The 16,485-nt window shown below is 47.1% G+C and overlaps 2 protein-coding genes across 2 annotated transcripts in view; both read right to left on the bottom strand.

Moving 5' to 3' along the window:
* The window catches only part of LOC118839020 (zinc finger protein 850-like), a 902,460-nt gene that overhangs the window by 364,629 nt on the left and 521,346 nt on the right, over positions 1–16,485 (bottom strand). The gene's annotated exons all lie outside the window — the stretch shown is intronic.
* Positions 4,920–9,568, bottom strand: SBSN (suprabasin). The gene is made up of 6 exons (XM_036746444.1): positions 8,750–9,568; positions 8,202–8,696; positions 8,085–8,147; positions 6,477–6,536; positions 6,271–6,315; positions 4,920–4,943 (listed from the first exon to the last, which is right to left on the bottom strand). Exons 1-6 carry the CDS (start codon positions 9,566–9,568, stop codon positions 4,920–4,922), a joined length of 1,506 nt encoding a protein of 501 aa, XP_036602339.1.

Genomic DNA, 16,485 nt, shown 5'->3' with positions numbered 1-16,485 from the left:
TCCAGGCCTCAGTTCCTTCATTTGTAAAATGATGGAGTTGGGGCAGACTCTATGGATTTGGATCTGGAAGGAACCTCAGAGGACATTATTCCAATCCCCTCTTATTTTTTTTCCTTTTTAAATTCATTTAGTATTTTATTTTTCCCCAGTTACATGTAAAAACAATTTTTAACACTCGTTTTTAAAACTTTGAGTTCCAAATTCTCTCCTTCCCTCCTCCACCCCACTTTGAGGAGACAAGCAATTCAATATATAGGTTATACATGGGTAGTCATGCAAAACATGTCAATGATAGTCATGTTGTGAAAGAAAGCACAGATCAAAAAAAAACTCAAGAAAAATTTAAAAAGCATGCTTCAGTCTGTATTCAGACACACTCAGTTCTTTCTCTGGGGAGAGACAGCCTTTTTCGAGACTTGCCTTGGATCGTTGTATTACTGAGTATAGCTAAAGTCATTCACGCCTGATGATCTTACAATATCGCTGTTACTTTGTACACAGTACACTTCACTTTCCAACCCCCTCATTTTACAGAAGGGTAAACCGAGGCCCATGGAGCTAGAGCATCTTGCACAGGTAATAAATTTAAGAGCTGGTATTTGAACCCAGATTCTCTGCCTCCAGAACCACCTCTATGAGGTCCCTGTCAGCTTTAAATCCCAATTCCTATGGACAGTGATGCCAGGGAGCTGAAAAGTGTCTGCAGTCTCTGCTGCGTCACTCACAAATCTGTCTGGATGACTGTTCAATGGAGGGCACCCTGTCCCTCCCTCCGTCCCTGCTGTCCTGGCATCCTCCAGTTTCAACACGGATTCCTCAAGGGCAGGGTGGATTCTTACTGTTGTTATGCCAATAACATCCTAGTTATTTGTTTAATTTTGAGACACTTCCCCACTATGAGCACTGAATTTAGATTCAGAGGACCTTGGTTCGAAGCCTGACCTTGTACAAGTCCTTCCACCTCTTTGTTCCTTCTGTGTAAAATGAAGGAGTTGAAGCAGATGATCACTAACGTCCCTTTAGATCTAATATGCATGAGCAGCTGGATTTAAACCCACATTATCTGACTCCAGAGCCAAGGCTTATTCCACCGTAGCCCATGACCTCCACCCATCCAAGTAAGGCAAGATATTGAGCAGGGGTGGGGAACCATTTAGCCTCGAGGTCACATGTGGCCCTCTAGGTCCAGAAGCCCAGCCCTTTGACTGAATCCAAACTTCACAGAGGGTGTAGAAGATTGCATGGGAGGAGGGAAGTCAGCTAAATGGAGGTCAATAAGAAGGATTTATAAGGGCCTGCTGTGTACCCATCACTGTATGAGGTGCGGAGCATACAGGGACAGCAGTGAATCACTACCTGCCCTGAAAAGCTTCCGTTTAATTGGGAGAAGCAACAAAGAAGTTCATACAAATTAATGCAAGGCATTTGGGAGGAGGGGACCAGCAGCTGGCTCGGGGCAGGGAATTAGGTGAAAACCTCAGGTAGGAGATTGTACTTGACCCAAGTTTTGAAGGAAGCTAGGGATTCTGAGAACCAGAGGGGAGGATGGACCACATTCCAGGTATGGGGGGAAAACCTCTGGTGTGTTGGAGAAACTGCCAAAAAGGCCATTTTGGCAGCTAGGTGGCACCATAGTGCATCAAGCGCCTGGCCTGGAGTAAGGAAGACTCATCTTCCTTAGTTCAAATCCAGCCTCAGATACTTACTAGCTGGGTGACCCTGGGCAAGTCACTTAACCCTGTTTGCCTCAGTTTTCTCATCTGAAAAATGAGCTGGAGGAGGAAATGGCAAACAACTCCAGTATCTCTGCCAAGAAAACCCTAAGTGGGGTCACGAAGAGCCGGACATAACTGAAATGACTCAATGAAAATGGAGGATGGCATGGAAAGAAGAGAAAAGGGAAACCAGTCAGGAATCTACTGCAACAGTCCAGAAGAGAGGAAATGAGGGCCTGAGCCAGGGAGGTGGCCGCGTGAATTGAGAGAAGACAAATGTGGGACGATATGAGTCAGGATTTATCCTATATGTCTCTTGTTTATTCCTCGTTCATCGCTTACTGTCTCTCCCATTAGAATGTGAGCTTCTTGAAAGAAGGAGCTGTCTTTTGCCTTTCTCGGTATCTCCCGCACTTAGCACAGTGCCTGGTAAATTTTTGGTGTTGTTCAGTTGTTTCAGTCTGTCCCACTCTCTGTGACCCCATTTTGGGGTTTTCTTGGCAAAGATACTAGAGTGGTTTGCCATTTCCTTCTCCAGGTCATTTTTACAGATAAGGAAACTGAGGCAGGACAGGATTAAGTGACTTGCCCAGGGTCACACAGCTAGTAAGTGTTTGAGGCTGGATTTGAACTCAGGAGGATGAGTCTTTCTGACTCTGGGCCTGGTGCTCTACCACTAGTAGCCCACCTGGCAAATAATAGGTGCTTAATAAATGCTTGTTGACTGACTGACTTCCCTGGTATTACACAACACAGGTGCCTGACCTCTTTAGACTGAACTCCATGGAAGCAGGGACTATATCTTAACTAAACCTTGTATCTCCCCCAACCTCCCCCAGAATTCAAACCCAGGTTCTCTGACTCTACAGCCCAAGTTCTTTCACTGTCTGACTGTTCTCTGCACTCACAAGGACTTCAGTATGTTTACTCTTACTGGAGATTTATTTGAGAGTCTCATCCTTCATAACACTGTATAGAGGGGGATCATAGGGTCAGGGCTGGAAATCCCACCCAAACTCACCCAAATTGGCACCTTAGAGATAGAACAGACCTTAGTTATTGTCTCAGCTAAGCCCTTCATGTTAGAGGGGAGGAAACGGAAAACCCCATCTGAACTGAGTGATTTGCTGAAGCGCACCTAGGTTGACTAAATAACAGAACCAAGACTCAAACCCAGGTCCTCTGTATCCGGATCCAGACTGCTTTCCACTGTGACAATGTGTCAGATAGTAAATTCACTCATTTGGGTGGTGAGGAAAGAAAGAGAGAGAGAGAGAGAGAGAGAGAAAGAAAGAGAAAGGGAGGGAGGGAGGAAGGAAGGAAGAGCAAAAGAGAAAGGAAGGAAGAGAGAAAAAAGAGCAAGAAAGAAAGGGAGGAAGAGAGAAAGAGCAAAAGGAAGGAAGGAAGGAAGGAAGGAGGCACCTCAAAGATGCCCCTATTCTGTATTTGTGTTCTGGCCCTTGAATCTAAAATAAAATTAAATTTAAAAAAAATGCCCGCAGGCCCAAACTCTGACCCCTTTCGAGAATGAGGATTCTTGCTCCATCCAACCCCAGAAAGGGGTTGTTCAGAGAACAGCTATTCAGAGAAGCTTGGAAGTCTTGTTTGAACTGATCATAGCTAGCACTTAAGCAGTTCTTCAAGGTTTGCCAAGCACTTTACATATGTCAATTCATTTGAGCCTCTCGGCAATCCTTTGACATATCACACTTTTGCAAATGAGGAAACTGAGGCTCCAATAGTTGATTTGCCCAGCTCTTAAATGTCTGGCTCCAGTTCCTGCTTTCTTTTCACAAATTGAAGTGAATACAATGAGGAGAGAGCAGTTTATATAATGACTACAGTATATTATAAAGCAAAACAATTTTTAAAAACTTGGAAGGTCTGGCTGATGCCATGACCAACAACTCCCAAAGGCCAATGACAAGCCAGATTTCCTTTCTCTTGTCATAGGGATCTTGGACTTTAGACATCCAGTCTAACACTCCCATTTTTGATCTGGGGAAACTGAGGTGGGATATGTCAAATGACTTGCCTAAGGTGTTTAAATGGTGGAATTTGAACTCAGGTCCTCTGACTCCTGAGCCCGGGTTTTTTCATTGCCTCCAGAGATTGTCGATGTGGAATAAGGCTTACATTTTGGGACATGACCCAGTGAGCACAATGTTTTGTTTGTACCTATTTAACAGAAGGGAGGACTTTTATTTGGGGGGGCAGGAGAGTAATGCAAAATTTAAAAAGCAAAGAAAGGAATGTTAAGAAAGCATTTTTAAACACTGAGAAGAAAACAGAAAGAGGTTAAGTAGGAGACCAAGAAGCAAGACAGTATTGGTATTATCATGTAAAATATAATAGATACTTTAAAATGGGGCAGCTAGGTGGGCGCTGCAGTGGATAAAGCCCTGCCCCTGGAGTGAGGAAGACCTGACTTCAAATCTGGCCTCAGATACTTAATAGCTATGTGACTCTAGGCAAGCCACTTAACTCTGCCTCAGTTTCCTCATTTGTAAAATGAGCTGGAGAAGGGAAATGGCAACAGGACATTTGCCAAGAAAACCCCAAATGGGTTCATGAAGAGTCAGACATGACTGAAGTGGCTGAACAATGTACTTTAAAAAGCCAAGCTTTTTAAGATTCGTGGTTTCATGTGTATTTGACAAACATTCCCAGTTTTTTTCAGCCTTGCAACCCTGTAGCTCTCAGTAAAACCTTCCTGAAATATGAAATGTAAAAGGAAATAAATTCTAGCATTTTCTAAGCAGATGCACATAAGTAACAAAATGAGTTAATTTTCATAAAGAAAAGTTTATTGAGTCCATAACATTTTTTAGTATCATAAAGTCATTAAATGTAAATTTTTTCACTAACCACTATGACTCTGGGAATATTTAAATAGGATAATACCATTATTTAGTAGATATTCCCTTTACCTTCTTGACAAGCTTTTCAAACCCATATGGGTACACGTACTCTAGTATGCGGAAACGCTTGCATTTAAGTTCATAATAAAAAAAGAAAAATGTTAAAAGATACAAAGCGGGAGTGAGTACCAGTTTATCATGTTAACAATCCCCCCTCCCTCCTTGTGTCCTGGAAGTGGTTCCCCACCCACACAGTGCCCTCCCCCCCAAGTTCTCCACAAGCACTTGGAAGATCATTCCTTGGAGCCTGCTCGGCACAGCCAGACAAAGCCCGTCAGTCAGTTCACAGGCCCATGCTGACGATGCTCTGGGAAGAAAAAAGAAGAGAGAAGTTGTAAGAGAAGGAGACAGAGCCAAGGGAAATGGATCAGAGGTAGAGACAGACCTCTCCACTCTGGCCTGGCACGGCCAGTGGGGGCTCAGGACAAGGTGGATGAGAAATGGGCAAAGAGGGAACTGTCGGATGTTGAGGTCAGAAGCTGTAACACACTGGGTTGGAATAGATTGTCATGTCTTACGAATAAAAACAATAGCTAAGATTTGTGTGGGCTGACTATGTGCCAGGCACTGTGCTAAGAGCTTTATAATTATTATCTCATCTGATCCTCACAATAGCCCTAGGAGATAGGTGCTGTTATTATCCCCACTTTCCAGGTGAGGAAACTGAGGTTTAAGCAACTTGCCCGGGGTCACAATCTAGTGAGTGTCTGAATTCACATTTGAACTCAGGTCCTCCTGATGAAACACCCTTCCAGGTGCTGGGGTTACAAAGGCTGAGAGCCATTTCTCCCAGTTCTGTCCTTAAGAGCTGATCCACTGGGGGAGGAGGGAGGCCCCTGTGTCCTTGGTGGGGGTAGAGGGGAAGGGACAGGCTGATGGAGAGGGAAGGATGTGTTAGTCCCTTTTGCCTTGCATGGTCTGTCCTCCCCTTACCCTTGTCTCAGGGAGCAGATAGAGGAGGGGGAGCCTTTGCTCAATTGCAAAGAGCTGAAGTATCGCTTTGGGAGCAGAGTGAGGGAGAAATGGACAGAAGAGGGAGCTTTATTCCAGGAATAAGGCGGGGGGGGGGGGGCCGGGATCTCACCTCCACCTAGGAAAGATCAGAGCCCCCAGTGCTCAGCAGTGATGGGGTGGGGGATATAAATCAAAGATGGCAGAGGAAAGCCTACCAGAATGCAAGTTCCATGGGAGTAAGGATTGCCCAAGTTTTTGTATCCCTATCACCTGTGCCTGGCACAGTAGCTGGCTTAATAATTGTTGAATTGATTGAAATTCTCTCTGGATGCCAAAGGGATGCAGATACTAGGTCTAGGGGTGAAGGAAAGAGGTTCTTAGACTCTAAGAAGTAGGGAAAACGCACTGGCAGACGGCCTGATATGTCTCAACTGATCCCTATATGGCTCAATGATGGGTGTGGCCCCCAAGGAGTTCTGTCTCTCAGCTCCTATGGTGACCTTAGGAAACTGTGGGAGGTCATGGAAGGGTCCGTAGTGATGACCCAAAAGTGAAAGAGGAGGGATGACAATAGGAGCTTTTCTTTTGTGAAGGAGGGAGGTGGTGAGGCAGGGAGACCCTCCCCCCACCAAGAAGATTCCTAAGAAACAGAAGAGTCAAGCGATAGTGATGGTACTTACTTTCCACAGAGCTGGCAAGTCCATGAAGAGCTTGTTGACCGAGGCCTAGAAGTTGAAGAAAGCAAGAGTGAGCCCCCCAGCTTTCTTCCTCCTTCATCCTCTGCTGCCTCGCCTCCTAGCCCAGTACTCGGGGCCCTTTGCCCCGCTCCTGCCTCCCTTTCCCTTCCCTCCCTCCAGAGTCCAAGCATTTGTGAGAAAGAGCTTACCCCAGAGTTCAAGGGTGTGACTCCTACCCCGCTGCCGCCAGCTCCTCCGTGATGAGCTCCCTGAGGGTAAAAGCCAGACCACGTTAGGATCCCTTCGCCTCCTAGGGGCCCCAAACCTTTCCTAAAACACCCCTCTCCATTCAGGGGAAGCTGGAACAGACAAAACAGAAAGACTTTCCCCCATGGTCCAGTTGTACCAAGTCAGGCTAGTACTACTGGAGAGGTGGGGAAAGGCTTCTCTAGGAGTTAAGAAGAGAGGCTTCCAGATCTCCCTCCTGTTATCTGATGCTCTTCCAAATTTCCCACCTTGTACTTCATTCTTTAAAAATGTGTTCCAGGTAGAAGGGAGAGTGAAGACAGTGGCAGATACCAGGACCCCAGAGTTGGCATCAAACCCAACTCAGCTATAGATATCCCATCCCCAAGACCAGCTCCATCTCTAACCCAAGCCTTATCCTTCTCCTTATTTCTATTCCTAGACACCCTGGGTGACTCCACTTTCCTGATTCCACTGCTGCCGGACCTCACAAGCCAACTCCAAATCTTTCCTAATCCCAGCCCTGTGCCCCTCTTTCTTAATCCTAAATTCTGCGTCATTGCTGTCTCTCACCCAGAGCCCTGCCCTATCCACACCTCCTCTTCTGGCCTCCTGCCTGGTGGCAGAAGCCAGGTCCTTGCCCCAAGATGCTGTCACCACCTTGTTAATCCTAGTGACTGTCACCAACTAGAGAATGGGGAGGATGCAAGCATCTCAACCCCCAGCTTTTCCCCAGCTATTCCCCCAACATGCCAAATTCCTCTATCCTTGGTCCCCCAAACTCCACCTTTGTAAACATTTCTGCTTTCCCCTCAGCACTGGCCACCATCCACCCTCCCTGACTACCTCTTCCAGATCTGGCCTTTCTTCTACTTCCGATTTCCCAGGACACTTAACAGAACCCATTTGTATCATGTTGTGTATTTGTATGACATCTCATATGTGTTTTCTGGCTCTCCCATTAGACCTTGCTAACTTCTCAACTAGATCACCAGCTCCCTGAAGGCAGGGGCACATCTCCACTTACCTCCTCACCCCAACCTTGAGCCCAGCTTCTGTCACCAGGCAGAGAGCTGGGGAAGGGGGAACAGGAAAAGTGGCCGATACAGAACAACCTTCAGGGCCGAGGCTGCCTGACTTTACAACCCGATCTAACTTCCTTCTGCTCTCTCCCAGCTGGGCTTCTTAGAGCACTGTCTCAATTTCTCCTTTGATCTCACCACACTCTACCTTATATTCTTGCTAGTAGAGTATAAACTCCTTGAGGGCAGGTGTTGTATAATTTTTAAGACCTTTCTATCTATCACCAATGTTTTGTATATAGTTGGCATTCAATAAATGATTGTTGAAGTAAGCTGGGGGGAGGAAAATGGGAATCCACTTGGTTGTACAACCCATGGGAGGCTGTGGGAAGGGGAGGGGAAGGGAGGTAGTAGAAGGGTAATTCCCTAGCCTTTCTGCCATTCACCAGAGGAAATAGCCATGCCGATTCTCCCAACCTCTTCAATGTTTAACCTCTCCTTCCCTCAGCTGCCCCAGAACCCCAATTTTCCCCACCCTTGTTCACCTACATTCAGCAGCTGGTTGGCCTCCTTGCCGGCTTGGTTGAACCCATGGTGGACATCCTCCTTGACCTTCTCCAGTTCCTTCCCAGCTTGCCCAGCAGCATTGTTGACTCCTTGGTTAACCTTCTCTGCCTCCTTCCCAGCCTGCCCAGCAGCATGGTTGACACCTTGCTTTACCTTCTCTATCTCCTTCTCTACCTGCCCAGAAGCATGGTTGACCCCTTGGTTAACCTTCTCTGCCTCCTTCCCAGCCTGCCCAGCAGCATGGTTGACTCCTTGGCCAAATTTCTCTGCCTCCTTCCCAGCCTGCCCAGCAGCATGGTTGACTCCTTGGCCAAATTTCTCTGCCTCCTTCCCAGCCTGCCCAGCAGCATGGTTGACTCCTTGACCAAATTTCTCTACCTCCTTTCCAGCCTGCCCAACAGCATGGTTGACCCCTTGGCCAAATCTGTCCACCTCTTTCCCAGCCTGTCCAACAGCATGGTTGACCCCTTGGCCAAATCTGTCCACCTCCTTCCCTGCCTGCCCAGCAGCATGGTTGACCCCTTGACCAAATCTGTCCACCTCCTTCCCTGCCTGCCCAGCAGCATAGTTAATCCCTTGGTCAAACTTGTCCACCTCCTTCCCAGCCTGCCCAGCAGCATGGTTGACCCTTGACCAAATCTGTCCACCTCCTTTCCTGCCTGCCCAGCAGCATGGTTGATCCCTTGGTCAAACTTGTCCACCTCCTTCCCGGCCTGCCCAGCAGCATGGTTGACCCCTTGACCAAATCTATCCACCTCCTTTCCAGCCTGCCCAACAGCATGGTTGACTCCTTGGCCAAATCTGTCCACCTCTTTCCCGGCCTGTCCAACAGCATGGTTGACCCCATGGCCAAATCTGTCCACCTCCTTCCCTGCCTGCCCAGCAGCATGGTTGACCCCTTGACCAAATCTGTCCACCTCCTTCCCTGCCTGCCCAGCAGCATAGTTGATCCCTTGGTCAAACTTGTCCACCTCCTTCCCGGCCTGCCCAGCAGCATGGTTGACCCCTTGGCCAAACTTCTCTACCTCCTTCCCGGCCTGCCCGACAGCATGATTCGCATCGTGGATGCCCTTGTCCACTTCCTTCCCGGCGTTGCTGAGCCCATGGTTGGCACCTTGGATCACTTTTTCTGTCTCCTTTCCTGCCTGCCCAGCAGCATGGTTAGCTCCATGGGCCAGCTGGTCCAGACTGTGGTTGATCCCTTGGACGCCTTTGTCTACCTCCCTGCTAGCCTCTTTCCCAATGCTGCTAAGGCCGTTGAAAACTTTCTCTACTTCTCTGCCAGCTTGAGTGATCCCATGGTTGATGCCGTCCAGGGCCTTGCCCACCTCCCTTTCAGCACTGCTCAGCCCATGGTTGATGCCCTCAATGACCTTCCCAAAGGGGTCTACTTCAGCTGTCCAGCCAGGCAAAGCCCCTACCAGCAGCAAGAAGGAGCAAGTGTAGACTAAGGTGGCAGGATGCATGTTGGTAGGGTGCTGGGGATTGTAGAGAGGAGCTAATGAGGCTAGGCTGCTATTTATCCTCCCACCTCCCCTCCCTATTCCACTCCCCCATGACTCAGCTACCCCATGAGACAATGTTGCTGGTCCCCATTGAAGGGTGGTGTTTCCCAGGGAGATTTCAGGTTGAGCAATGGGAAGGAGGAGGGGGAGGGGTGAGTCACAACACAAGAGGTCCCAGGCATCCAAGATTCTGACCCAGCAAGGGTCCCTCCACCCCCGGACCCAAATGTCTGACCTTCCAACCTCCACCTCTTATCATTCCCTCCCACAACCCAGGCATCTTGTCACTCCTGTCACTTCCTGATTCTTTCTCCAACTTTCAGGCCCCCTCCCCTCCTAGACTCCAGGTACCTTGCTCCCTCTAGCACTTAGGTCACCTCCCTAGGACCCAGATTCTTGGCCTCTTAGCCCCCACCCTTCCCATTACCTGCCCATGACAAAAGCATCCTGTTCTCCTCCCAGGATCTAGGCATCTTGTTCCCTTCCCAGCCTTGAGTATCCTGATCCACCAGACCCTAGATATTCCAGATCCCCACCCTACCCCCAGCCCCTGCTTCCCTGTCATTCAAACCATTCAATCCCCAAGTCGTGGGAGAACCTGAAGAGATGCAGTGATTAATGGCAAGGCAGTGGGGTCTTCAGAGGCTGGGAGGAGCCTTAAGAGATATAGGGAAAGATTCAGGAGAAGCCAAGATAAATACCAACCTCAGTCTTCTCAAAGTAGTGGGAAGTGAGAGGGAGGAGAGTTCATGTAGGTTACCAGATGTAGGGTCTAATGCAGGGTCTATTGGGGAGGGATGGAAGAGGGGGTTCACATGGTAGAATATGAATACCATTCACTTGCCAGAACCCAGGCATCCTACCTCCCAACCCTAGGGCAAGGGCAGGAGAGCTGATTTTGATCAACCTGAGAGCAGACGCAGTGTCTCCTGAAAATCCGGTTGGGGTGCCCATGGGGAGGGGCTAGAAACCTGGGATAGAGGGAGGATGTCAGAGGCAGAACTGGGCTGGGGGCCAGTGAGCCCAAACTTCCTGCTCTCCTCACCTCGGGGCCTTCCCTAGATCCTTCCCAAAAATTTAGGTGTTGTCATCCCAAGAGGGAATTAGATTGACTGGAGGGGTAGGGAAGAGATTTGGGAAATGGGCAGATGAAGTCCTAGGACACAACCCCGAACCAGGGACGCTGAGTGAGATAGGGAGTGAGGGGTGATCAGGGTGAGTTTGGACAGGTGGAAGAGGCTAAGGGAGCAAGCCTTATGAATGAGCACACTCATTAGTCTTGGTTATCAGCCGCAACCAGGTGTCTTAGCTAAGGACTGAGTGGCAGATCTTAAAAGACAAAACTATTGTATTTCAGGAATGAAGGGCAAGACTCAGAACTGGAGACAATGAAGGGGGATTTCATTTTTGGTGGGGAGGCCAGGGTTGTGAGTCAGGGGGTATGGGAGGTACAGGGTGTGAGCGAGTGGAGGTGGGGCAGCTATGTGTGTGGGGGTGGGCAGGTGTGTTTATTGTTCACGTGTTTGAATGTTATGTCCAAACAAGAGTAGCACAACCCCCTCCCCTCCTACTGTTCAAGCAGCCTGCACCCTCCCCTTCCCCAGGTTCCCCCACTTTCCTCCAAGAACCTAAGCAGTATGTCGCTTCTACTTTCTACAATTGGCATAGATTCTTTTCACTTATGTCAGTTTTCCCAAGGAGACATTTTCTTAATTTCATCACCCCGGGACCTAGAGCCAATCTCATGGGAGGAGAGAGCTCCAGGTGTGGCTTCTCTGTTTCTGAGTGATGGCTGAAAGGGGGTGGGGGTTGCCCATGCTGCCTCTTGTGACCTCTAGCTAAAGAGACCACAAAGAGTGAGAAGGATATGGGGAGGAGGGGAGAGGAGACTTCCCAGAAATACAGAGATGGAGCTGTTCCCTTGACCTTGTTCTTTTTCTCTATCTTCCAGCACCCCCATCTGTCTCTCACTGACCCCTCCCATTTCCCCTCACCTTTCCACAACCTCTCTCTATCTTCCTATCCTTCTGACTCTATCACCATATCTTTTATCTGTGTGTGTGTGTGTGTGTGTGTGTGTGTGTGTGTGTGAGTGTGTCTGTCTGTCTGTCTGTCTCTCTCTCTCTTTCTCTCTTTTTGCAGGGGGGAAAGCAGGGCAATTGGGGTTAAGTGACTTGCCCAAGGTCACACAGCTAGTAAGTGTGTTGAGTGTCTGAGGCTGGATTTAAACTCAGGTCCTCCTGACTCCAGGGCCAGTGCTCTACTCACTGTGCCACCTAGCTGTGCCCCCCCTCCTGTCTCTCTCTCTCTCTCTCTCTCTCTCTCTCTCTCTCTCTCTCTCTCTCTCTCTCTCTCTCTCTCTCTCTCTCTCCCTGCGTCTCTCTGTCTGCTCTCCTGCTCTCTCTCTCTGTCTGTCTTCTGTTTCTCTCTCTCTTTCTGTCTCTTCTGTCTCCTTCTCTCCTTCCCTTCCCCTGCCTCTATTTATCTCTGTTCTTCCATTCAACTCAACACATATTTATCATGTGTCTAAGAGTGAGGTGGGGAGATGGGGCAATCAAGGAAGAGAAACAACAGCTTCTGCCCTCCAGAAGTTTAGATTTTTACTGGGAGGGAGAAGACATGTCCCCAAACAAGTATAACCCAAGGACTCAAGAAAGGACAAGATGAGGCAAATGAGGGATCCAGGCAAAGACCCTGCAGAAATCCGAGGGTGGAGAATTAAAGCTCCCATTGAGTCAAAGACCTGGGTGTGAATCCCCACTCCTCTGCTCACTTCCTAGGTGAACTTCCTGTAGGTTCTCAAACTGCAGTTTCCACATATGTTAAAAAATCGGGATGAGACAACATGATCTTCAAGGCTCCTTCCAGCTCTAAATCCTCTGATCTCTATTTCTTCCAGGAATAAAAAAGTATCTGAAGTTGACTTTCAAAAGAGGCAAAAAAGGCCCAAGATGGCAGAGTAGGAAACGAGCCATAGAGCTGAGTTCCCTTCCACATAATGCCCCCAAACAGACCTAGAAGATGCACCAGACCAAACCCTGATGGGGATTTTTTAAAAAGTCACAGTGAGTTGTTCATCTAGCCCAGGTTAGCATTGAGAGACAGACAGGGAGGACTGTGGACACTGGGGTGGGGGTGGGCAGTTAGGAGCATGCCCTTTGTGGAGCAGTATTTCCCTGGGAGAAAATTGGACCAGGGCAAGAGAAAGTCCCAGACTGATACTGGGGCACCTCCAGACACATAGTAGGGACCTCGATGGGGATAGATGCCAACTGGTAGCTTTATCATTCACTACCCAGTTCCAGGTTACAGATCCAGCCTAAGTCAGAAGGGGACTAGAGGGGAGTGGTGGAGAAGAGAAGCATCACGTTCCTGGGTAGGGAGACCCTGGGGAGGAAGTGCAGAAGTGATGAGGCAGTAGTAGTGGTATGGCTTACCCTCAGGAGCAGAGGAGGGCCTCAGTTCCAGCACCTACCCTGGTCTTCAGAGTAATAACCAGGGCAGGAATTCCAAGCCAAAGTGGGACCTACAATTCTGTCACTCTGCACCAAAAGAGTTTTCCAGCTGGCCAATAGGGGCCGAGTCCAACAGCACCTGCTGTTGTACAGACCCAAACCCAGGTCAGGAATTTGCAGAGCTCAGACTTTGCCCTAAATCAGATCCCTTTGGGAGCGCTGAAAGCCTAGAGGTTCCCAGCCTGTCTGTAAGATCCCAGAATAACACAAAACTCAATTCCCCAAGAATGCAGTGACATAACCAGCCCAGACCCTACCTCCAAAAGAGCACAAAGCCCAGACCTAACATCAGGTCCAAAGTCAGAAAGCAGGCTGGAAGAATGCGCAAACAACCAAATAAACAAGAATCCCATCTTAATGTGCTGTCATGGCGACAGGGATGCTTAAGACACAGATGCAGAAAAGAATGACAAAACAGATTGGCCACAAACCCAACTAGAATTCCCGGAAGAAATAAAGCAAGAGGCTTTTTTTAAGAGTTAAAAATGGTTTTATATAGGCGTCCACTCAGATTCTCATTCTTTGCCAACTCACGAAGAGAAGAAATGAGAGCACTTGAGGGGGAAAAAAATGAAAAACAAATGAGAGCATGGAAAAAAGAATTAGAAAGTGAATTAACAGCTTGGCACAAAAGGTATCAGATCTGTCCAAGCAACAAACTGCCTAGAAATTAGAATGAACCAAATAGAAGCCAATGACCCAATGAGATAAATTTGAAACAAAGTCAAAAAGCTGAAAAAATATTAGAAAAAGTAAGGTATCTCATAGCAAAAGCAACTGACCTGGAAAAGAGATCAAGGCAAAAAAATGATAATCACTGGATTATCTGAATGCTATGAGGAAAAAACCAAACCTAGACATCCTATTTCAAGAAATCTTAAAGAAAACTGCCTAGATCTCTTAGAACCAAAGGGAGAAGTGGAAATAGGAAACATTCATCCATCGCCTCCTGAAAGAAACCCTAGAAAACTCCAAGGAACATCAGAGCTTCCAGGTCAAAGAAAAGTCCTATAAGCAGACAGAAAGAACTCAAGTACTGAGGAGCCACAGTTAGGATCGCATACAGTTACCAGCCAACATTCTGAAGAATGGGAGAACTTGGAATAAGATATCCCATAAGGCAAAAGATGTGGGCTTACAGATCAGAATAACTTACCCATCAAAACTGAGTATAATGCTACAGATGAAAAATGGATCTTTAATGAAATCAAGGACTTCCAAGCATTTCTGTTGAAAAGACCAGAGCCGAAGAGAAACTTTGATATTCAAACACAGGAGTGAAGAGAAACATAAAAAGGTAAACATGAATGAATAATGACCGAGGACTAAACAAGGATAAATTGCTGACATTAAGATATAGGGAGATGATACTTGTGTCCTCTCTGATCCTTGTCATCATCAGGGGTCATGGAGGCCTGGGAGTGGTTCTGTTATGTCTTGTTATGTTCTGTTTTGTTTTTTTTAATTTAATAGTGTTCTATTTTTCTAATTACATGTAAAAATAATTTTCAACTTTCATTTTTGAAAGATTTTGAGTTCCAAATTTTTCTCCCTCCCCAAGACAGCAAACAATCTGATATGTTATACATGTGCAATCATATAAAACATATTTCCATATTATTCATGTTATGAAAGAAGAAATAGAACAAGAGAAAAAACACAAAACAAAAAAGGTGAAAAGAGTATGCTTTGATCTGCATTCAGACCCCATCAGTTCTTTCTCTGGATGTGGATAACATTTTCCATCATGAGTCTTTTGGAGCTGTCTTAAATGATTTTATTGCTGAGAAAAGTTAGATCAATCTAAGTTGATCGTCACACAATGGTTCTGCTCACTTCACCCAGAATCAGTTCATGTAAGTCTTTCCAGGTTTTTCTGAAGTCTGACGGATCATAATTTCTTATGGAACAATAGTATTCCATCAGATTCATATACCACAACTTGTTCAGCTATTCCCCGAGTGATGGGCATCCCCTCAATTTCCAATTCTTTGCCACCACAAAAAGAGCTGCCATAAATATTTTTGCACATGTAGGTCCTTTCCCCTTTTTTGTGATCTGTTTGGGATACAGACCTAGTGGTGCTATTGCTGAATCAAAGGCTATGCACAGTTTGATTGCCCTTTGGTCATAGTTCCAAATTGCTCTCCAGAATGGTTAGATTAGTTCACAACTCTACCATCTATTTTGTCTTCTTAAGAGAAGAATAGAAAGAGAGGGAAGGAGGAATATGGGGAGGGAAAGGAAGGATAGGGAAAATTATCTCACAAAATTGGGGTGCACAAGTAGACATCTATACAAACAAGTAGATGTGTACTTTCACTCATTCTCCTTTGCTCACAGTTCAAAGAAGGCGAGTTGGAATACCCTTTGCTCCCCATTGCCACTCCCAGGTTCGCCTCCCTCCTCCATCACTCAGGAACCTCTCTTCCTTTGAGGTTCATCCCACAATGGTTCTGACTGGGTCCACTATAAATTTATATCACATAACCTCACCTGGGCTTTTACTACTGCCAGGCAATCCTACTATACCTCCCTTATCAACTCACTCTCCCATTCTCCACCGGTTCTTCCAAACTTCTTTATCCCTCAAATCTCCTATGGTTCCCCCTCGCCCATCCTCTGAGAGCCTTGTCTCATACTTTACAGAAAAAAGAGTCCATTTGCATCAGCTCCCTCTTAATCTTCTATCACTCAGGTGCCTTCAGCCACTCTCTCCTCCTTCCTCCCTGTCTCACATGATGAAGTGGCCTTACTCCTTACCAAGGCCAACTCCTCCTCCTGCTCAAGTAATCCTATTCCATCCCATCTCCTCCAATGGACTGACCCCTCTATCATTGCCACTCTCCAACTTATTAATCTCTCCCTGTCTACTGACTCCTTCCCTCCTGCCTACAAACATGCCCATCTCTTCCCCATCATGAAAAAAACCATCACTTGGTCTTTCATTCCCACTATCATCCTATATCTCTTCTACCCTTGTGACTAAACTCCTCAAAAAGGCCATCTACAACAGGTGTTTCCACTTTCCTTCCAATTTCCTCTTAATCTCTTATAATCTGGCTTCCAACCCCATCATCCCACCAAAACTGCTCTCTACAAGGCTACTCATGATGTGTTAGTTGCCAGATTCAATGGCCATTTCTCAATCTTCACTCTCCCTGATGTCTCTGCAGTCATTGACATTGCTAATCATCCTATTCTCCCCTAGATACTCTCTCCTCTCTAGACTTTAAGGACACTTTGTTCTTTCTCCTGGTCCTCCTTCTCCTTCTCTGACCCTTCCTTCTATCTCCTTTGCTGGATCCTCCCCCAGATCATCCCCTCTGACCATAGGTGTCCCTCAGGGTTCTGTCTTGGGTC

The sequence above is a fragment of the Trichosurus vulpecula genome, chromosome 2, assembly GCF_011100635.1.
Source record: "Trichosurus vulpecula isolate mTriVul1 chromosome 2, mTriVul1.pri, whole genome shotgun sequence".
Taxonomy (NCBI): domain Eukaryota; kingdom Metazoa; phylum Chordata; class Mammalia; order Diprotodontia; family Phalangeridae; genus Trichosurus; species Trichosurus vulpecula.
The sequence above is the reverse complement of the archived record's forward strand: the minus strand, read 5'-3'. Positions and strand labels throughout refer to the sequence as shown.

Excerpts from the sequence above, each read along its gene's own strand:
- SBSN (XM_036746444.1), bottom strand. The coding sequence starts at position 9,568 with ATGCATCCTGCCACCTTAGTCTACACTTGCTCCTTCTTGCTGCTGGTA. Across the intron at positions 8,148-8,201 it reads CTGGGAAGGAGGCAGAGAAG|GTCAAGGAGGATGTCCACCA; the intron begins GTTAACCAAGGA and ends GAACTGGAGAAG. Across the intron at positions 6,316-6,476 it reads TCACACCCTTGAACTCTGGG|GCCTCGGTCAACAAGCTCTT; the intron begins GTAAGCTCTTTC and ends TTCAACTTCTAG.